Source organism: Mytilus edulis, chromosome 4, assembly GCF_963676685.1.
Source record: "Mytilus edulis chromosome 4, xbMytEdul2.2, whole genome shotgun sequence".
In the NCBI taxonomy this organism is placed as follows: domain Eukaryota; kingdom Metazoa; phylum Mollusca; class Bivalvia; order Mytilida; family Mytilidae; genus Mytilus; species Mytilus edulis.
Window position 1 is genome coordinate 42,162,562 of NC_092347.1, and position 23,878 is coordinate 42,186,439.

At 36.2% G+C, this 23,878-nt stretch overlaps 1 protein-coding gene across 1 annotated transcript; it reads left to right on the plus strand.

Moving 5' to 3' along the window:
• Positions 1–17,147: 17,147 nt before the first annotated feature.
• LOC139521387 (serine/threonine-protein phosphatase 6 regulatory ankyrin repeat subunit B-like) lies at positions 17,148–22,434 on the plus strand. Its single transcript, XM_071314865.1, has 2 exons — positions 17,148–17,151; positions 18,002–22,434. Exons 1-2 carry the CDS (start codon positions 17,148–17,150, stop codon positions 22,432–22,434), a joined length of 4,437 nt encoding a protein of 1,478 aa, XP_071170966.1.
• The last annotated feature ends 1,444 nt before the right edge of the window (positions 22,435–23,878 follow it).

Here is a 23,878-nt window from a genome sequence, read left to right on the forward strand (position 1 = left end):
AAAAACCCACACACCACCGAATGTGGAATTCTAAATCACGATGATAGTGACGGTCCTGGTACACATTGGACGTGTTGGCATGTGTGTGGTTTGACCAAAGTATACTTTGACTCCTATGGGTTACCCCCACCCCAGGAGATGGTTGACTATTTACAGCCTGAGATTCATTACAGCACTGATGAATTACAGAGACGTGGAGATGTGGTGTGTGGACACTTTTGTCTACATATGTTGAAGTTGCTGTCGGAGGGCTGGTCGTTCGAGAACGCAGTTTTCTCGCTGAAAATAAATGGACAAGTTTGGATCTCATTCAAGAAATCACATGCCACTCTGGCGAATGCTTCAGGATCTCGATATGAATGATTATCGTATCACGATCCTGGGTATACCTCGTGATAGTTTAGACGCTGTGACCAAACGCTTGGTCACCCAACAACTGAAAGATGGTATCGAGGACATCGATGAGCTAGAAAAAGCTCTCACTACAACTTCGAAAGAAATTCAAGCATTGAAGAAACAGCTGAATGTTATCAAGAAAGATGTGGCGAAGAGTCTACCGATGACTGGAGGTAAAATGGTAGGTGGTATAGACATGCAGGGGCATTCGATTACTAATATCCCTTTGTCAACAACGGCCAACGAACCTGTGACCAAAGGATGGTATGCAAAAAACTAGCAAGACTTGGTTAAAAATCTCACCGACAGGGTAAATGATCTTGAAAAGGAGATCAAGGGAGGAAGGTCTCGGCGTGAGCTCGATGCAATAGCGAAGGAGGATAAGACGTTGGACTCAATCAAGACAACACTTGAAAACCGTTTGGGGTAAACTATCACAATCTTTCTGGTCCTGAAAAAACAAGATCGGAAAAATTGTTGCTTGTTTATTGTGTATCGGAGTGCTTGATCCATGAGTTGAAGGTTTTGGGGTATCCTTTCCATTTGACATACATCTCTTTCACACCATTTCGAGTTCGCCGTCGCAAGACCTTCTCAATGCGGTAGAGTTTTTGATCTGTGTGCTGAAGTTCAGGCTCGTAGAAGGATCCCTGGATCTCTTCTTCGTTGAAATCCTTGAGACGATAGGTGGGAGGCTGGGTGTTTAGGACTTGGGAAACGGTAAATACTTCTTCGGTCCAGTGGGGTGTATATCCCTTCTCAAATGTGCCTTTCTTCTTGGAAATTCTAACTTTGTCTCCAACACGAAATCGAGGGGTTTGCATGGGAGGTAAATCTCCATAGAGGTTCCAAAACACCTTGACCTCGTGCTGCTTTTGACTTCCGGCGGTGGGTGTCATCTTGATGGAACTATGCTTAGTGGTGTTGTACTGTTGAACGAGCTTGTCAAGGACAGGTAGATAGCTGCGTGTGGAGTTGGCTGAAAAGTACTTGAACATTTTCTCCTTCATGGTGCGATTCCAGCGTTCGACAACACTTGACTTTTCACATTCTCGGTAGAGTAGAGTTCGATGCCATGCTTTTGGAGGAGCTCCTTCGCTTCCTTGTTGTAGAATTCAGTACCTTTGTCTGTCCTGAGTTTTTTTTTTTTAGGTATACGTGACTTGAACACTGTTTTGAAGGCATCCCTTACTGTCACCCCTTTTTTATTTTGTAGTGGAATCAACCAGCCATACTTTGAAAACACGTCAATAATACTCAAGATGAATTTATTTCCTTTGTTATCACGAGAGAAGGCACTCATATCCACCAAATCAGCTGCCCAAGTCTCATCTACACCACCTACTACCACTCGTCGCTTTGTGAATTTACGTCGGATGGGTTTGTGCAACTCTTCTGCTAATTGGTCCGACCAACGAACTTTTTTTTTCCAACACCTAATCAAAATCGAGCTTTGGTGCCAATAATAGGTTTAACTATTCTACGGTCCATGATTTCACGTGGGGTGGGGTTGGGGATGGCATTAAGGGAAGTAAGCATGGTCTTGTCGCAGATGGAATTTCGAGCTGCTGTGTTGTGCTTAGCATAGCAGAGATCATGGTGATAGGCTGCTTGATCGACCCGGTTGATTGGTTTTGACCAGACCTTGGGGTACCATCAGCATGTAGTCGCTTGCTAAGTTTGGTACCAGAACCAGTGAAATTATGGACTGGCAGATGCATTTCAACTGAAAGATGGTTAATAAGTTTGTTTATGACTCCAGCACCTCTAGCAGTCCCTACAAACTGTGATTTTCTCAAACCACAGACGGCACAAATTCCACCTCTTCGTCGTCGTTCATTGCTAGTTGTAACCTCGAAGCGTCTCTGCGTCTCTGTTGGCCTCTTACATTTCAAACAGAAAATCGTCATTTTATTTAAATAAATGAACGTTGAAAACATTTCATACAATGAATCTACCCCAGCCAGGAGTAATTACTGTCTCCTTCCACAGCGACCCATCAGAGGTCTAATCATTAGGAAGAACGATTGCGGCAAGACGACGTTGCTGAACAACCTCCTCCTGCGGTCGGAATGGTTGGACTACGATCGCCTGTACGTCTTTGGAAAATCGCTTCATCAACCCATCTACCAGCTGCTGCAGTAAGCATTTGAGAAGGGATTTTTAAAGGAAGATATTCTGGAATTGCTCTCCATCAAAAAGAATTGCCCATACTCACTAACTGACGTGGTTGAGTCCTTGAAACCACCATCACACCCAAGTGGAATTGACACTTTTTTCTTTGAACAGGAAAATGATGTACAAGACCCCCTCCACCTCGATCCAGCCCGCAAGAATCTCATAGTGTTCGACGATTTGATGCTGAGTAAACAAAACAAATGTGAAGATTACTATGTGAGAGGTTGTCACAACAATGTGGACTGCTTCTACCTATGTCAAAATTACTTCAAGCTACCCCGTCAATCGATTTGAGAAAATGCCAACTTTATATGTCTCTTCCAGCAGGATGCTAAAAACCTTGATCATATTCGTCGAGATCACTTCGGTGATATTACCAAGGAACAGTTTGATGCTCTGTGTAACCGCTGCTGGTCTGAGCCTCATGGGTTTGTGACCATTGATCTCACGAGCACCAAGGCATATGGGAAGTATCGATGTAAATTAGATAAATTCTATGTAGTGTAAGATAAAAGATGGATTTTAAATATTCTCCAATATGGCTTAGATTCTGTGGTAAGCACAGATGGGAGGTTTATTCTCTACTAGGGGAACTATGCTGCGGTATATGCGGTCTTGTTAAGCGTAAATGCCCAATCGACCATGACGAGTTTTTAGGAAGAAATTACAATTATAATTCCCGCCAGAAACCGAAACAGCCACAAGTAGTGATAAGACAGTTCGAGGCTCTCGATGCACACACCCATGCAAACCGGGTGAAAACAAATGCAAAAGACACTTGAACTTCGAATCTAAGAAGGATCGCCCGGGATGTGATGCTAAGTTGACACCTTGCAAAAAAGATATGCCTGAATTTGACACATGTTACCAGTGTGGTGTCAAAGTAGATATATACATGCCCAAATTTGTAGAGTTCTAGTCGGGTGTAAAAATCGGGAGCGAGGGTTATGACTTCCTCAAAGATGTATACAGATATTTCAACGAACCTTTTTGCTCCTCGGATTGTTTGTAGGATATCACTCACATTATGGAAAGCGTTATGACTTCCTCAAAAATGTATATAGATATTTCAACGAACCTTTTTGCTCCTCGGATTGTTTGGAGGATATCACTCACATTTGGGAAAAGCGTTATGACTTCCTCAAAGATGTATACAGATATTTCAACGAACCTTTTTGCTCCTCGGATTGTCTGGAGGATGTCACTCACATTTGGGGAAAGCGTTATGACTTCCTCAAAGATGTATACAGATATTTCAACGAACCTTTTTGCTCCTCGGATTGTTTGGAGGATATCACTCACATTTGAGAAAAGCGTTTGGGGCTTCCCTACGGTGCTTGGGAGCGTTTTAGCTAACACTTAGGGGCGTTTGTTCAAACGCTATGGGACGTTTGAGGGCGTTGAAAAAAAACGCTATGGGGCGTTTGAAAAAACGCATTTGGACGTTGTAGGGCGTTCTGTGCTACAAATAAATGACGTTCATCAAGATTACTGATCCCAAGCAGCGTGAGTTGCTTGCGAAAAAATTACAAGAAACCAAGAGAAGCATTCAAGCCAGCAACCTACAGTAACGGCTTGATAAGATCGGATTGACTAAAAACCTCTCCAAGGTGTTTAAGCCCGTAGTTGAGGCTCAAAAGGAGGCAGCTTCTAAAATCACTAAAAAGATTGAAGAGCTGCCTGCGCCACTGCTAGCCCTACCTCCACCAACTGAGCTTGCTGAACCACTCCCTATTGAACAAGCCACACATACCACACTCGGCCAGCAAGCACAGCAATATCTCCAGCTTAGTATGACCTCTCAAGCCGACCACACATTTGGACTGCGGGTAGAAGACGACACCATCATGATCGGCACTTCACCTGCTACTTTTGATGGGAACGACATCTTGGTCGATGGAGTGCGCTACAAAGGTACTCCTGGACTTTGGGAACTCATCGTGAAAAAGCGTCCAGAATCGTTCGAACCCGAAGACTTGGAGACTTATGGTGAAATCATTCAAGCATCTGGTGCTATGTACCAAGGTAACTCTGTTTTGTCACGGACCCCTAAGGCCAGTCGAAGCTACAAGTGGAAAGAGATCGTATCACACATCTATCGGCAGAACAAGTATGGCAGTGGACTAAGCACAGTTTTCCTCCCAAAAGACTTTAATTCTCTTTTTGATCGTCTGGATCTTTGCGCCGCCGCTTAGAAAGCTGAAAATAATGGTGCGCGAAATGAGATTGTTGCAGTCACATCAACGGTGAGGAGTACAAAATGCTGCATCGTCTTATCCTTTAAATAAATATACAATGCCATTGATAGTTAAACATGATTATCGCCGGAAATATGCAGTCGGAAGACGAGGACTCTTTGAAACCATCACCAATTTAGCCGGACGCATGTTCACATCCTCTGCAGCAAAGACATTGGGGAGTAAGGCCATGAACGCCGCCACCAATGCAGCTATGAAGGGAATGGAAAAAGGTGCTACTAAAGCTGTAGACCATGTCGCCCGGAGAATTACCCGCAAAAAAGAAAACTACATCCAGTAAACCAAAGAGGACCCCTGGGCAGCAGTCTCAACTAAACAATCTAATCTCAGGGAGTAGCATTGCCACCATTCACGATTTCGTGCAGCGCTATAAATAAATCCATAATGTCTGATAACTTAGCAATCACTGAAAGTTTATCTTTCGACGAAAGTCTCCAGGAATATGAAGTTCATGAATACGAACCTCAAGCTGGTGCTCAACTCAACAAACCCGGTAGTGAAATAAGGATCAACATTGAAACCAAGACCTGTTCCTTCACCCCGCCGAAAGTTATCTATTGGTGGAGGGTCGGCTTCAAAAGAATGATGGTACTGCATATGCCGATGGAGATTTAGTGTCACTCGTTCACAACGGTATTTTGTATCTGTCCAAGTGTATTAGTTATAGACTTTCTTGTCAGCAGATCGAGCATATCAACGACCCAGGTATTTCCACCACTATGCTAGGAATGCTTACCTATCCTGACGACTTCTCCAAATCACAGGGCCTCAATCAGTTGTGGTTCAAGGATTCAACAGCCACAAGAAGCGGGCATGAAAACCTCGATGGATCATCGTCGCATTCCAAACCGAAAAGGGCAGCAATCAACTGCATAACTCCGCCGTGTTTGACCATTGTCAACTACGAAATATACATGCCACTCTCAATGCAGAACGCTATCTCGCCGTAGATTACAATACCGGTTTTACTCAGAATAAGGTCGCTAGAGTGTTCAAGAATGCTGCCGAGTTCCGCAAAAAGTTCTACAACATGGAAAGTCTGCTCAGCAACGGTGGTATCAACCCCTCAGATTTCATCGATCTTTACCCTCTCTTTGTCATCGATGTTAGTCATCAGTCTGAGAGGTTGAAGGAATCAACCGTCGATAGTCAGGTCCGAGCTGAATTTGAACGCAATGTACCCGCCGATACAGAAGCCTTTGCACTTGTTATCTCCGATAAAATCTTACAATTTGAATCTGACGGTCAGAAGATGAATGTTGTCTACTGAGAATAAATAAATGGAGAAAAAACTTTTACAGCAAATAGCTACCAACACAGACCCTAAGCAGGGGTTCTCTTTCATCGTATCTGGGAACGACAGTCAAATACTGACCAGGTTCAATCCGCCTCTCCAGTTAAAAGAGCACAAAACCTACGAAATGGCCTTTGTGAATCTGGAGACTTACTACTTCTTCTCCAACATTCATGCAGGTAATAATTCCTTCAGGTACTCCCTTGACGACGGCGCCAATTGGTTTCCCATTGCACTGAGCACCGGATCGTATGGTATCAATAATATCAGCGAGGAGATTCAGCGACAGATGCAAATCAACAAACACAAAGCTAAATTTATCCTCGATGCCAACCGCGCAACACTGAGAGCAACACTGACACTAGCCAGACACTATCAAGTATACTTCAATGTTGATAACAGTCTAAGCACAGTATTGGGATTTAAGCGCCAGGTCTACACTTACCAAAAAGCGACGAACGGTTATGCAGAAGGTGAGCACATCGTAAACATCATTGTCATCAACAGCATCCTAGTGGACAGCGATATCATTCATGGGAGCTATGTAAATGGTGCCCAACAATCCACCATCTACAGTTTCTTCCCTTGTGTCGATCCAGGCATGAAAATTATTCAAACCCCGAAAAATCTGGTGTACTTGACAGTAACCTTGAAAACCATCAGTCGAATGCAAACCAATCTCACCGATCAAGATGGTCGCCCCATTGACATTCGAGGAGAACATCTCACCATACGTTTTCATCTTCGTGGGGTATAAATAAATGCCTTATTAAGAATATGGTTTGAACTTGACAAAAGGTCAAGCTGACAAACTACAGCAGGCAGCTAAAAAGGGTTGTCCAGTCTCCATTCGCTTGTCCCACGCAAACCTGCAAGGCGAACACAAGATGATGCTCACCAACCGATAGATTCAAAAGATTGCTAAGCTCCTGCAAAAAGTTTCTGGTGGTATAAGTTTGGAGTTAATTAAAGCCCAAATGAAGGAAAATATGCAAAAGGTGGGTGGTTTCCTACCCATGTTAACGGAGCTGGCAATGACGGCACTCCCCATTGTACCCGCCTTGGTGTTAGAGCCTTGAGTGGTCTTGGTGGTGTAGCCGTCAACAAGGCCTTAGGGTCTTGATTGTACCTGAAACGTGGTGGATGCGTTTGCACCGTAAAACCTAGTGGCAACGGTCTCTACCTCAAACCTTCAAACGCCCGGATCACCTATGGTGATGGACTCTACTTGAAGCGTGGTCAGCAATTCCACGAGGGAGCTGGTCTAATCTTAGGTGCTAACAGCCCCTTCAAAAATATTCCCCTCCTAGGTATGCTCCTATAAATAAATGGATGATTTAGATCCTGAATACCGACAAACCAGAGTCGAATGTATCGAAGACCAACTCAACAAGGATATTCATAAGTATCAACATACCTTAAAGATCTACAAACGTCTGGACAAAGTTGTATCTGTATCACTGGGTGATTGTTCTGTGGGCAGTTCGGTGTTGACCAGCTGCACCATGGGTTCAGCTTTAACCGGTATAGGTATTATAGCCTCCCTTCCCCTAGGATCCCTTGCTTGCTTAAGTGCCACTGGTGTGATGGTACTAACTCTAATGTCAAGGCGTATCATAAAAAAGAAGAAAAAACAACGCGAAACCTTGCAATTGGCATAGTCCACACAATTTTTGGTCGAACAATGTAATAGTACTGCTTTGGCTGATGATAAACAAATTCATGATGCTGAGTTTGGGAAAATCACCACCTGCCTCAAAAACTACTACGATGAAAAAGATAAGCTCCGACAACCCCTATCCAGTTTCAGTGAGGATCTTTCAAAGTGAGGTTCTTAATTCCAAAAATAAGGCTTTCCAATGAGAAAATATCCCATTGGAAAACCTTAAATCATTATACTAAACTTCCCCGAACCTTCTTTAAACCAATAATTTTTTTAACCGTCAACCCTTCACCTTGAATATTCTTTTTCGGCTATAAAAAGTCTCACGCTGTAATACTTCTTTCCCGCTATAAAAAGTCTCACGCTGTAATACTCTTTTTCCCGCCGTTAAAGTCTCGCACTGTAATACCTTTTTCCCGCCATAATACTATTTTCCCGCTATAAAAAGTCTAACGCTGTAATACTATTTTCCCGCTATAAAAAGTCTCACGCTGTAATACTATTTTCCCGCTATAAATAGTCGAACGCCGTAATACTATATTCTCCGTTCATTGCTGTATAATCCAAACAAAAAAACGTCACAAAGGCAGTTAGCAACACTGCATAACAATAACGTCTTAAAGTCCGCGTAAAAAAGGACTATTGACGTACTGGCTATACAATAAGGGCATTACTAAAATATTGTGCGTATCAAATGCGCATGCGCCGTAAAAAACGTCACACATCATTCCGTTACGCATCACTACACACATCGTTTCACGACACACATCGTTTCACGACACACATCGTTTCACGATGTGTTCCATTTCGCTTTACTTCACGATGTGTGACGTTTCAAAAAAAAAAAAAAAAATTTCCAATCCGGCAAAAATGTCGAATTGGAAATTTTTTTTGTACTCCACCCGGCCCATTATTTTTTTTTTACTTACATTCTCACAAGGTTGCAAGAAAAGTACTTCTGCTTGGTCTTTTTGCTGACTTCTAAGCCTGTACTTCTCTCTTTTTCAAGGTGAGGATCTTACTCCTCCCAAACTTCCCATCTACTTCTACCACTTCATAGATTTTATAAGTCACTCCGATTGGGAGTTCCTTCCATTTCAGGGTTTCCAGGCTCTTGTCCTTTGCCTTTTCCTCAAAAACATTATCGTTGATAAAATAGTTGTCTGTGATTTTTGATCTTTTAAGTTCCTCCATCTTTTGTTCGAAAGTCATATTTTGTTTCTACCCTAGGATTACATCCCTTTAAGGTGTCTCTACCATTGTTTGCAAAAGCCATATTTATATTTACCCTTAGACTAATTAAAATGCTGGTCCGTTTACATTGTAAAAAATCTAAAGTTGGATTTGTGCTAGATTCCCCCTTGAAAATGGAAAGTTCCGCAGAATCGGCCTTTTTACACTACTGTCAGAATGTGCCTCCCATAGATTCAATGTTAAAAAAATCCCTACCTTCCTACTCTATTTTTTCAAAGATGTAATAGGAAACACACATATTATTTTTTTGGCCTAAATACGTTTTATTTTATTATGAAAATTGATGGTTTCGTTCTTAACTTCGATTTGGTTTTTTTAACAATTTAGTCGTACCAATATAGCTTATCACGTTTCCAAACATTATAATCCTTGGCTTTCTTAAGGTAACACGATACCGAATGACGTTACGCCACAAGTTATCGTTCCTGACGACGTCATCGAATAACGTTCACACATACCAGTCAATGCTGCTGGTTCTGCAATCACAAAGGGGTTAAATAAAAACTATCTTTTTATTTTTGGTAACTATGTGACATTTTTTACGATACTTACCCCAAGATGCAGAGTGCCGCCAGAGAGGTTTGGTGCAATATGACATAGATATGGATTGCGTTATCGTTTTCCGCTCATTGTTAACCTTTAAAAATGTGTTACTATACTTTTTAAATATTATGTTTCTTTAATATTCATTATTTAATCATCTACACGATTTATCTATATATATTCTTACGCATAACATACTGAGTTTTATCACTTTATTTTTATTCTTGGTTTATTTTTGCAATAAATACCTCTCCATGATGCATGCCGTATTCCCATGCAATTTTCTTTTGAATGTAGAAATCTAATTTATAGAAATTGAGGATGATGTATAAAAAAAAACCGGGGAATTGTACAACTATTAATTCGTTTTAAAATGGTCGTCAAAAATACCGCTCGGACAAAGTGGAAAATGGAAATTTATCTGGATGAGAATACGGATCATGAGAATTAGGCGAAAAACACAATACAAGCAGACGTTGAAACTCACATAGAAAATAGTTTGTTAGTATGGAATGTAAAAAAAGTGGTTGAACTTGGTTATTTTGCCGGATAACTTTCCCTGTGTTCCAAGTGTAAAGTCTCTGAAATTCATTGGTTTGTACAGAGTAAATCCAAAATGTAATAGCTTTGGAATCGTAAAAATCGGGTCTACACAGGACAGACAGCAACATCGGAATGAAGCCTGGGAAAGTTAACGACAGAAAGAGACCGAAAATGCTAGAATTTTGAAATCATTTAGATTTTATATTCGTGTTAATTTTCGCTTGCATTGGTATTCGGTTGTAGTATGTATTTTTTTGTGTTTTTGAGTTGGAAATAATGTACAAATACAAGTTAAGAGACCAAAGGGACTGAAAGATGATTAACAAAGTTGCCTTTATGGGGCCCTGAGGGCCATATAGCTCACATAGGCGTCGGGGAAACCCCGAGGATTTCCACAGTCCTACCTTGTTCCGGATACACGGTCAAGCAGACACGGGTAAAGGAGTTTTTAGACCAAGTTTACAAGAATACATGTAAAAAAGAAGTGTCGGTATTTCTTTGTGTGGAAATATAAAATATATATGCACATTGTCGGAAAATATAAAATGTATTTGTACGAGCATTAGAAACACAACGAAAAGCGAGACTCGCTGAGCTTTCAACTGGTTTCGTAATGAATACCAATACGTTTTATATATCCGACAATGTACATAATCTTTATATTGTTTTTATCCTACAATTTACATCCGTCTCTTGAAACTTAATTTGTTAAAATTTCTCAAAGAATTTGACATAGTTTATAAACGCATACCGCGAAGAGGTCCAACAATTTACAGTTACGCAAAAAAAAAAACCAAATATCTAGACTACGTTACTACTTGCTCATTATGGAAGTAAGGTAACATGAGACTTATTTGTAAAAGTACAAGTACAAATAAAACAAAAATGTATTTGTGTACATGTTATTTGTACAATAGTTGCCTGATTGAAGGATAAATGGAGATATGGGATATATAATTTATAAGATAGCCACATCTAGGCATTTAACGACATCAAAACAATAGACATCGGGACTAATGTTTATTAGACGAGTATTTTTTTTATTTCTAATTTTTTATACGCCCGTCAAAATTTTGACGGGACGTATTATGGTATACAAATGTCCGGTGTCCGTCCGTCTGTCCGGCGTAAACATGTCGCACCGTAAACATGTCGCACCGTAACTTGAGAACGACTTATCCAAATTTCATGATAGTTGTTTCTTATGATGGTCAAATGATCTGTATACTTTTTGGTGAAAATAAGATTAAAACTTTTTGAGTTACGGCACTTTGTAACTAAAACGGGGGTGTGTTTTTTTCACATGTCGCACCGTATCTCAAAAACGATTCTTGATTATGGCTTAAAACTTTAAACACTTCTTAGTTATATTAATCTTAATATCTGTATACTTTTTGGTGATGATTCAAAATTTCATTTTTGAGTTATTGAGTATTTTGTAAAAAAGGGGGAGTTTTTTTTTACATGTCACACCCTATCTCAAAAATAATTTATGATTATTGCTTAAAACTTTACACACTTCTTTGTTATATTAATCTAAAGATCTGTATACTTTTTAGTTTTGATTTAAAATTTTATTTTTATTGACATTTAGTTTTTGTAAAAAAAACCAGAGTGGGGGGTTTCACATGTCCCGCCGTGTTTCAAAAACAATATATGGTTATTGCTTAAAACTTTCTCAGAAACTATTTATGATTATTGCATAAAACTTACACACAAGACGTCGGGCGTATCATGCGCTCATGGCGCAGCTGTTTATTAGTTTTAGTAAACGTTGGTCCCCTAAATTGGAAAATTTTGATAAGTATATTTGGTAATTATCATAGTAACATTTCAGTCTCTTAGTACATATTTGTTTAAGTCTTTAAACTTTTGTACTTCTGTAGAAAATTCAAACCATAATAAAATAAGGAGATGCGGTAAAATTGCCAATTGATCAACTTTCGATAAAGACGAAATGACTGAAATGTTAGCTTGCTTACCTTTCTACTACATTTTAGATCTCTAAATTACCATTCCACTATATGAACTGCATATTCAAAAATATGTATTGTCACTAAATTCCTTATAGAGCACGTATCATCATATATATTATTTAACCCGTGTCTGTTTCACCGTCAATCCCGAACTAGGTATACAGTTTATACGGCCCATTATTTAGGACTGCAGTCTTTTTGCTTCAGCTTTTGAATTATGAACATGTACATGGTGTTACTACTAATATTAAAGGTGCGGATATCGTCCGGATTCTCTTTTTTTTTTGTTCATGACAGGTTGCTGGATTATGCATTTTGATAAAATATACATGCACGCAGAGTACAGACTCCGGCTTATATCTCCTACACGCGGAATTTCAAGCTAGAACTTTTATATTTCGCAGTTTGTTTTACTTATATAAAGAATGCATATAGACTCTATGATCTCAAAATTTGTTTTGTTAATAATTTATCACGAATGACAGAATGTTGAACTTTGTGAAATTAAGCTTGCAGTTTGCAAGGTTTGTCCGACATACTAAGCACACAAATCACACATGTTAAGCACACAGAGAACACTATACTAATGTCTGTATCAAGTCAAGAATACATGACAGTTGTTGAACAATCTTTTGATGTTTTTGAGCTCATGATTTCGTCATTTGATAAAGGACTTTTTCGGTTTGAAAATTTCTTTGTTGTTTAATTCTTTAGAATGTGTATTTTATCCAGATCATTATTTCTTTATAATTTTCACTAAATGATAACTAATGTGAACTAAATCAAATTTTTGAAGTACTGTATTCATGCATGGACCACCATTGTCTAATATGATGGAGTAAAAAAAATATTCCCAAACAAAAAGAAAGAATCTCGAGTGAAATTTTTCATGTTATGTTCACGTGAACTTTATAAAAATATGAAGGTATTTTCTATTGTAGAAGTTAAATTTAAATTTAATTAAAATTGTAGAAGAAAGATATTATTTGAATAATTCTATTTTAAAAATTTACGTGGATTTAAGGTGTATAAAATACAATAACTATTATCATAAGATTCACGTGGAAGCAAGTTCCAAGGTATATGCTCGTTTGATGTGAAAATCAGACGAAATTAATGTTAATTTATGCTAGTGAAATTTCCATGTGCAGGACGAAATAAAAGTATTTCAGTAGAATTTTATATTACATTACAGAAATTTAAGAAACCCAACAGGGGGAATGCAAATGAAATAAACACCTTTCAGATCCCGACAATATTTTGTTTTCAATAACGTTAGTCACACGTTTTCGGTCAAATTCTAGGCGTATCGATCAACTTTAAAGACATTTATCTCAAAAACAAGGATGGTAACATACGAGTTTCTATACGTGTATGGATTCAGAATGCAATCCTGGATAGTATGTTAGTTTTTTGGTTTTCTCCGTATATAAAAACATAGCAATCTTTTGGAAAATCTAAAACGATAAGCCGAAATAAAGGCATTTCCCCTATATACTAATACGTAAATTTGTTACCAAAATTGACGTTTTCCTATGAAAATTACAAGGAAAACATAGATGGTGACCCCCATTTTTTATTACATATTCCGATGTAACTCGATTCAAAGAACACGTGTGCCAAAAAATTTCGAAATCGGGAGATAATGCCATTCGGTATCGTGTTACCTTATTTAAATCAACGACGAGAGATTAAAGAATTGAGAGCTAAGTTTTTCGCATAGAGGGGGAAATTACAGCGTTGTAGGTTCTTTTAGAATTGATTTTTAAAAATTATTTTAATTTTTTTTATGTCTCTTCTAAATGTAAAATGATCAAATTGCTGTATCGATTTAATTTTTAGACTTATTCGCAAAGGCTACAACTATTTGTAATTTTAGACTGTGTAACCTGTAAATGCAATCGGTTGATTGGACAATCTATGAGCCTATAGGGAAAACGGTAGTATTACATTTTCCTAGCATTAGGTTGGCCTTTTGTGTACCCAAGACAGGTGAAGGAAGTCAACTTAGGAGCGCCGTGATTGGATGTAAGGGTACAATATATTTTTTTATTTATCTGTGAATAACTGCAGTGTTCATATTTACAATATAAATTTTAAAACCTATTGAAATATTTTCTAGAGAATTATTCGAAAAGGCTTTCAAAATTTTATAAATTTACTGCAAAATGACGGTGGACATGGATAACATAAACAAGCTCCGTTGGAAATTGGTCATGATACTATTTGGCTTCAATTTTTAAAATAGAGTAATAAAGTACTAACACCACACATAATTGTTTTATCCAGGTTTTTATCATAAAAAGTGTTAAAATTAGAAAATGTTAGTATTGTCGCCTATGGCAGAATAAATAGTACCGTTTTCCCTATAGGAATTATTATATATAATCTTCCTTTTCAAAATTATGTATTAAAATAGAGAGTGGGAATTGGGAATATGCCAAAGACACAACAACCGATCAAAAAGCAGACAAATTGAATTTGAATTGATCTCAATCGTTCCCTCGTTTTGTAGTGTGTGTAGTAATTGGTCTCATTTTAGGACGTAGCTGAAATTTTAGATATTAGAAATAAAGACGGACAAATTTACGATTCACTATTATCAATCTGAAGATGGATGAATATTGATACTATCCTTATTGAAAGACACTCTGGCACTAATTCTTATAGTACAATGCATAGATGGGTTCGACTCAGATATTGCTTACGTCCCTACCACCATTCTTTCTACATTAAAATATAGCACACAGACATATCATCATGCATACATATATTTTTAACCAGCGGTGTCATTAAGATGTGAATTATTAAAATTTTAGATATCTTCAACCGTAGTTTTGTCAATATTAAATCTTTTGATTTTGATTCGCTGTACAGTCTATTCCCAATGCTCAATTGAAATATTAACTACAATGTCTCGTTATGAAAGCTATTTAGGTTATAAAATGTAAATGGTTATACAAATTCATTATTTTATGTAATGAAAAAACTTACTTTGTGAAGAACCACACTGTGTCCAACAACAAATACTCAGAAGATAGAATAATTAAAATGTTTGAATTCCTTATAGGCAAGATTAAAAAACTGAGGCCACCCTTAAAAAATTGTTTGTTTGGCATTGCCGACCCACACTATCAGCAGGTGGGTAGGTAGGTAGGGATTTTTTTTTTTTTTTACATTTAAAAGCTTTATACATGTAAATCATGAAGTCTCTAGACCAATGTTGTCTAAAGCATTGCAGCATTGTTGTGTGTACATGCTGGTGGTTTCTTTGAAAGGGGTCAACCGTCAATGTCACATTCTACATCATATGGATAATTTCATGTAAGACAGTCAGTTTTGTTGGCAGAGTTAACCAAAGGACCCAGAAAAAAACACAGAACTGAGGCAGGAAACTGACAAATTAACCATATAAAATTTACAATGTATGACGTGAAAATTGAACTTTTATCGTGGGACTGCCAATTGAACAGAGGCCTGATGTCACATCTTGTGGTCACAGTGTGGTAAAATTACCATAAGTTAAATGGCTCAACCACTACGGCTCCTTGTACAAATGGACAAAGATTTAAAACTTTTATTGTTTGCTTTGGTTTTATAAACATCACTTTCTACACCGTATGTAATTTCATGGCAGTCAGTTTTGTTGGCATACTATTAAACCGTAGTACTTGAAGGAAAACGGCGGCAACCTGCGGGAAGAAACTGACTAAGCTTATCACATATGACATGAAAATCAAACCTTAATTTTGCAACTGCCCAACTAGGGCTCAAACCAATACCTAGAGGCTAGTAATCATACATGAAAGGTGTGACGAACTACCATACAAACACGCCTACTGCCCATGATAAGTTTTGAGGATTTAGGATCTGTACCAAATAAGGATAGCAAAATATTAAAAATTTGGAAGGTTGGCACAAATAGACATTGTGTTTATACTAATATTATCCATTAGTGCAAGGTTTTTCAGGGCTATAGGTTTAAAACGTATGATAAATTCAAAATGGAAATATGCAGCAGGACAGACAATTTTTGCAGATAAATAAATTATGGGTTGTAATGCTTGTTTGATTAACAGAAATCTGGACATGCATTACATGAATACAGATAAATAAATGAGCCCTTAGAATTGTGGAAAAGGAAGGGATTTTATTCATCACTAGTACACTAGATACATTTATAAATATGTTTCTGTCAGTATCTTTTATGTTTTAAGAATTATTTTATTCATGTTAAGAAGAAAGGCAAGAAAAGGGGGAAGTACTTCAATTGACACAAGATGCTAGTCTTTAAAATATGTATGTTTTGTACCAGGTTAGCATCTACTGGTACAAAACTACTATAAACCTGTAAATCTGGGACCGTTTTGGTCTATGGGCTTTAGTGCTTACAGCCATAATTATCTTGAATGCATCATTGTGGTTCTGACTATAGTAGATACTTTGTTCTCTGGTTCAAGGGAAAATTTGTCAATGATACATTTCAAATACTTAATAAGTTCAACAAATGTAAGAGCCACGCATATTTGTTCTGTGATGTCCCGGTGAAAAACTTCTAATGAAGCGACAAAGTCGAGCAGAAATCATCTGTTTCTGCTTTTAGCCTTTACAAAAGATAAAACTTGAGTCCTCTACAAGGTCTCTCAGAACGTTTCTTTCAAAGAATAGCTGAACATTTGATTTTTGATAAAATCCATCTCCCTTAACCAATGCATTGATGCTTTCCCCTGCCGGCCTCTTTGACATTACTTTTGGCAAACTTTTTCTATTCCATGTCATTTAAATGTTTGCACCCAATACTGTGTAAGGCAAGCGCTTTTAAGATCGTGATTTTAAATAAGTAAAGCCAGGAACAAACTCGGCGGATACGATCAAATTCTGGCAAAATTTCGATTTTTTTTTAAATAAAAAAAAATAAATTTCTGAAACGCAAATAAAATTATTTGGGCGGCAAGTTTTTCAGTGGGTCGGGCGGCAATGCCAAACAAATGAAATTTTATTTTAGGCCTGATCAACACATCAATAAAATTGTTGGATTGACAATGGGTATTCCAATGCTTTTCTAATTGATCTCGTCTACTTATACTCATTGGTAGCAATAAACATACATAACCTTCTAAAAGAAAAAAAATATTTCAAAAATCTTTAATTTCACTTTTAGATTGTATTGATGATGTCCTGTCACTTACTAATCCACATTTAAGTGAGTGCTTGTATCTCGTATATCAAACGGAATTTCATTATAAAGGATGTGCTCCTTCATACAAAAAAAGTTCCAACAGAATCATGAATAAAATTGATACTTCGTAACATAAACGGTCACCATCACCAATTGGTTGACCTATATGATGTGTCTGTCGTAACTCATAAGTGACATTTTTTGCGGTCTTATATCTATAGGTAAAATAAAAGTTGTCTTATCTGCATATGTTAGCGATTGTGACATTATGACTAAATGTGCCTTCTCTAAGCGGATTATACATGCATATCAGAAGACGTCTACTCTTTTGATACACTCGGTCTCTCTCCCTTTAGAGTTCATGCGATTCCTTCAGAGTTTTTGTTTTTTGTTTTTTGGTTTTCTTTTGCCTTTGGTTAATTTCTTCTTACACGATTTATGAGATTTAAACATCGTTTGATTTCATCTGCCCACATTTAGCTCAGTTAGAAATATGACCTGTAAAACAGTGAACTATTAAATATAACCATTTTTAAGTATACCAAGATAAACTGTCTCATAATGAAACAAACTTTCTCCAAAGAATTATGATAAACAACCATAATGTATAATTTTTCAAAACCCAACAAAATTAAAATATTTTTAGTTTTTTTTTTCAATTCTATAATGAAGCAATTAATTATGATTTGTATATGTGAATTACTCAATTATTTTAAGGTTTACACAAAAAAAAGATTGACGACTGGAAGGAGCGAGATAAAAAGGTGGTTGAAACAAGATCTGTTCAACAATTAAAACAGATGCTTCAAGAAGAAAATGTTGTAACTGTAATTGGTCCATCAGGAAGTGGAAAATCAACTTCAATGCACCATGTTGTCCTGTTTTTAGAAAAATATTACGATTTCATGATCGTACCCGTTCATTCCCCTTCTGATATTTTACTATATCATCAACCAACGACTCTTCAAGTATTTGTTATCGATGATGTATGTGGAAAATATTCAATAGATTTACAGAAAGTCAAAGATTGGGAGACCTTGTCAGAGGATCTAACTTTGGTGTTTAAGAACAATGCAAATATTAAACTTGTAATGTCATGTAGATCACATATTTTCCAAAATAGACACTTCAAAGTGGTAAAGTTGCTTTCAAGAAGTAATTGTAATATAATCTCAGCGGATATTTCGCTAACGTACGAAGAACGACAACGCATAGCTAAGATGTATCTGACAAGTGACGAAACACGTGATATTGAAGAAATAATTAAAGTCACAAAATTTGACAGCTTTCCATTGTTGTGTGAATATTATAGCAAGAACAAATCAAAAGACATTAAAACTTTTTTCTCAACACCAAATGAAATTATAAAAAAAGATTTAGAATGTATGATGAATGATGTGGATCAGACAAACTATGCAGTTTTAGCTTTACTAGTTATCTATAATAATAATATATCTGAGGATATGTTGCAAAAAAAAACTGAAATAAAGAAAGCTGTTAAAGAAATACAAGAGGAATGCGATCCGCCTATATATATACCAATTAAGGCTTTGAAGAATCGATTAGAAAATTTAACGAATTCCTACTTAAAGAAGGATGAAAATAAATACTCTGTTTTCCATGACAAAATATTTACCATTCTTGTCTCCTTTTACGGCGAACATATGTTTGATCTTATTTTAAAACTTAGTCATACAGATATCATAAGAGATCACTATCAGTTTAAATCTTTGAACGAGATAGAAGACGATTGTATTATCACAGTGCCAGTAGAGAGAGAAAAGTGTTACTTTGAACGTTTATATGACGATATTAAACATGGATCTATTCTAAACGTTTTCAGAAACAGACAACTGCAATTCATTTCCTACCGAGGAAGTTTCATGAAATTCTTAGAAGGAAAGACAGATATTTATGACTATATTCAATCTGTATCAAATACTGTAAACTCCCCCTTATTGACTTTAGCAGACGCTGATGTTATACAAATGTTGTTGAAATTAGGACTAGATAAAAATGTGCGTGATGAAAGTGGAAGAACACCTCTTTGGTTATCTTGCATGAGAGGAAATGAAGCTGTTGTGAATGTAATGCTTCGACATAACTGTGGTGCAAATATTTGCGATAATAAGAACTCCTCACCGTTATACATTGCAGCTTGCAAAGGCAACGAAAATATTGTACAACAATTGCTTGGTTACAATTGTGATCCAGATTTAGACAATATAGACAAAAGAACCCCGCTATTAATAGCTGCGAGTGAAGGAAATGATATCATCGTCAAACTTTTACTGAAACATAAATGTAATCCGAATAAAGTAGATAAGGATGGTGTTACTCCGTTATTAGTTGCCACACGCTGGGGACGAAAACACATAGTCGAATTATTATTAGAACATGGCTGTGATCCTAATATTTGTGGAAAAGATAAAAATCCTCCTCTCCATGTGGCATTATCTGAGGGCTATACAGAAATTGTTAAAATTCTTTTAAACTTTAAATGTGATCCTAATATTGTTAATAAGAATAAAGAACCAAGTTTGTATGTTGCCGCTAACAATGCAGATACTAGTCTACTTCAGGTTTTATTGGAAAACAGTTCATTTGATATCGATGTTTTTACTGCTACTATGCTTTCTGCTATTACGAAAGGGCAAACAGATGTAGTTAAACAACTTTTGAAATGCAAGTGTTTCCCACCGTTGCATGACAAATTATCCGTTCTTGGCATAGCTACGTATCTTGAAGAAAAGGATATAGTAAAGATATTACTACAGCATAATTTTCATTTAGGTATTTCGTTGGAGAACGCGCATATTGACTCGAATATACTTAAGTGGATGTCTTCAAAATTAAAAACTATATCTTCTCATCAAGAAAGTCTGTTCAGCAATCAAAACATTTCTTTAGGAAACATACCAAGTCGTTCTTCAAGATTAGAATTCATTCTTATTGAATATCAGGAGGGTTCCTTTTTCAACAGTATCGAAATAAACTTTCCATTGCACGAGGCTTCAAGAAATTGCAACCTTGAAATCGTGAAACTGTTCATTGACTTCAATTTTAACCCGTTTACCTTCAATACACGGGACGAATCATCAGTTTTGGTTGCAGTACAGAAAGGACACATTAAAATTGTCGAATGCCTGTTACAATCAAAACACATACCTCATCATAATGATTCATCGGTCTTTGAAGCATGTGTTTTAAGAAATATATCATTGGTGAACAAGATGTTAAAAAAGAAGTTCAATCCAAATGTATGTAGCATAAATGGATTGTCACCCCTATTCCAAGCCTCGACAAATGGAGATACCGATTTGGTCAAGTTGTTGCTTAAAAACAAGAGCGATTTTAATCAATATACGAAAAGAAATGAAACGCCATTATATATAGCGTGTCGATATGGTCACAGTAATATTGTTATGTTATTATTGAATCATTGTTCTGATTTTTATAAACGCAACAAAGATTATAAATCACCATTAAGTGTAGCTTCATCCGAAGGTTACACAACTAATGTAAAATACTTTTTAGAGTATGAATATTACATAAACTTTTGTAACGAATATAATGAAACTCCATTGTTTATAGCTTCTTGTTACGGACATACTGAAATAGTAAAATTATTATTAAAAACAAAAGGTTGTGATCCGAATATTTCAAATAAGGAAGGAAAAACACCATTAAATGTAGCTGCTGCGTTTGGACGTAAAGAAGTTGTAAAAGTATTACTAAGGTACAGGTGTGATGCAAATGTGTGTGATAGCAACAAACGTTCGGCCCTATATAATGCAACATTGAAAGGTTACACAGCTATCGTTAAAATGCTATTGGAACACAATTGCAACCCAGATTTGTGTAACAATGAAAATAAGTCACCTTTGCTTGTTGCAACACGTTTAGGTTTCACAGATATTGTTAAATTGTTGCTTGTACACAACTGTAACACTAATATTGTTGACCGAGATATGATCTCTGCTTCACACGAAGCTGTAGCTGTAAATAGTAAGGATATTGAAAAGCTGTCATTGGGAATTGAAAGTAATATTCGAGACAACTTTCAGAATTCAGCTTTGTATATAGCATGCCGGTATGGTCGCTCGGATATTGTGAAACTATTGTTACAAAGCAAGTGTAATCCAGATTTGTGCAACAAAGATAATGAATCACCTTTATATGCAGCATGTTGTTTTGGTTATGATGATATCGTACTATCGTTATTAGAGCATGGTTGTGATTTAAATAAAAGCAACAAAGATAACAAATCACCTTTATATGTAGCTTTATCTAAAGGTTACATAACTATTGTTAAATACTTGTTAGAATATAAATGTGATTTTAATTTGTGTAACAAAGATGACGAGCATCCATTATTTATAGCTTCTTTTAACGGACATGTTGAAAATGTAGAACTTTTATTAAAAACAAAAAGTTGCGATCCGAATATTTCAAATAAAGAAGGAAAAACACCATTAAATGTAGCTGCTGCGTTTGGACGTAAAGAAGTTGTAGAAGTATTACTAAGGTACAGATGTGATGCAAATGTGTGTGATACCAATAAACGTTCGGCCCTATATAATGCAACATTGAAAGGTTACACAGCTATCGTTAAAATGCTATTGGAACACAATTGCAACCCAGATTTGTGTAACAATGAAAATAAGTCACCTTTGCTTCTTGCAACGCATTTAGGTCACATAGATATTGTTAAATTGCTGCTTGAACATAATTGTAATACTAATATTGTTGACCGAGATATGATCTCTGCTTTACATATGGCTGTAGCTGTGAATAATAAGGAGATTACAAAGATGTTATTGAAACACAAATGTGATATGTACATTCGTAGCAAATTCCATGAATCTGCTCTGTATATAGCATGCCGATATGGTCGTACGGATATTGTGAAATTATTATTACAAAATAAGTGTAATCCTGACTTATGTGAATGGAAAGGAGAATCGTCTCTTTTTTCAGCTTCAATATTCGGTCATACCGAAACCGTGAAATTATTACTACAATACAGTATTAAATCAGACCTTTTATATAATAACATATTGACAGCACTAAACACTCTGAAAGGAGCTTCAGGTGGTGACAACGGAACCATTAAAGATTTACTGTTAAACTACAAGAAGGATTTTTAATAAAGGGCAACAACCATGAACAAGTGATCTGTGAAATATCTTGTAAGGTGGAGATTTTACTTTCGTCGTATATATATATATATATATATATATATATATATACTAACTAATTGCTACCAAAGTCCCGATGCGTTAAAACAGCTACTAAAGTAAGCATGATTCAGCATTTTCAAAGAATTTAAGAAATCGGTTATTATCGAAAATCTTGATGTTATATTAATATTGTTTGGACGTACAATATGTTTTTTATAACAATTTAAGATAAATATGTTACTTTAAACTCAATAAAAAATCGGGAAATGTGTAAACTCGCCCTTCAAAATGTATACGTGCCTACTTTAAATTTTGTGCCTTCTTATACAATTTTTAAAAAAAGATATTGTTAAATTACTACTTAAGTCGCAATCACCGGAACATCTCTTGATTTTGTATTTAAACAAGTATAAGGTCGTTAAAGTCAGCGTATATATTAAGGATAAGAATAACATTTCTTTTCGGAAGTCTTTGTTAATAAACAAACAAAACGGCAGTTCTGTTGGCAAGGAAGTTATATTTGTAGAAAAAAATTAAATGTAATCAAAAACTTTCAAGAAATTACGAGTAGTTTGTCTGAAATTAAAAATACATAAGGAATATCAAAATTATATGTTAAATTGGAGTTGACACGTGCTGCAAAAAAAAAAGTGCACTGGTATATAAAAGAAAAACTTGATCAAACTTTTTGTGTTGTTTTATTAGCATAGAAATATAATTATAAGAAATGAATGCCTCTTTTTGTATTTTTTTTTTTTTTTGGTGGTAAAAGGGAAGGGGGATTTTATATTGTTGATCGTGTGCATATTTTTCGAACGAACCGCTTCGTACAAGTTGTGCTTCAGTCAACACTTTTACAACTCAATTAAATTATTAAAAGAAGCATAATTTCTTAATTGAACAATCTGATTCTAAACATGTGATACGCGTTTTAAAACCCTAGACGGCTATATGATAATAATATTTGCATGTACATTTATATTTTATAACTGACTAAGCGGTATGGGCTTTGCTCATTGTTAAAGGCTTACGGGGTGACCTATAGTTATTATTTCTGGGTCATCTGGTCTCCTGTATAGAATTGTCTCATTTCTACATAATGTACATGTTATTTAAACCCGTCCCCTTACATCTATAGTAATCTTTTTTCTAAAGCCTGCATATATTCTGGGTTTCTTTTTTACGATTGAATGTTGTTAATTGACAGGTAGTTTTAAAGAGTTTTAAATATTCTTCCCCTCATATGATCAGATCAATGTTTTCGTACTTTATATATGCATGAATATGTACTATGCTTGCTTTCTCAATTAAAATTGTGATGTCACAAAAAATTAATAGCACGAAAAGCCCATGAGATGAGGATATTCTTCAGTTTTAATAAAATTTATTAACTAGTAAATTTAAAATGTTC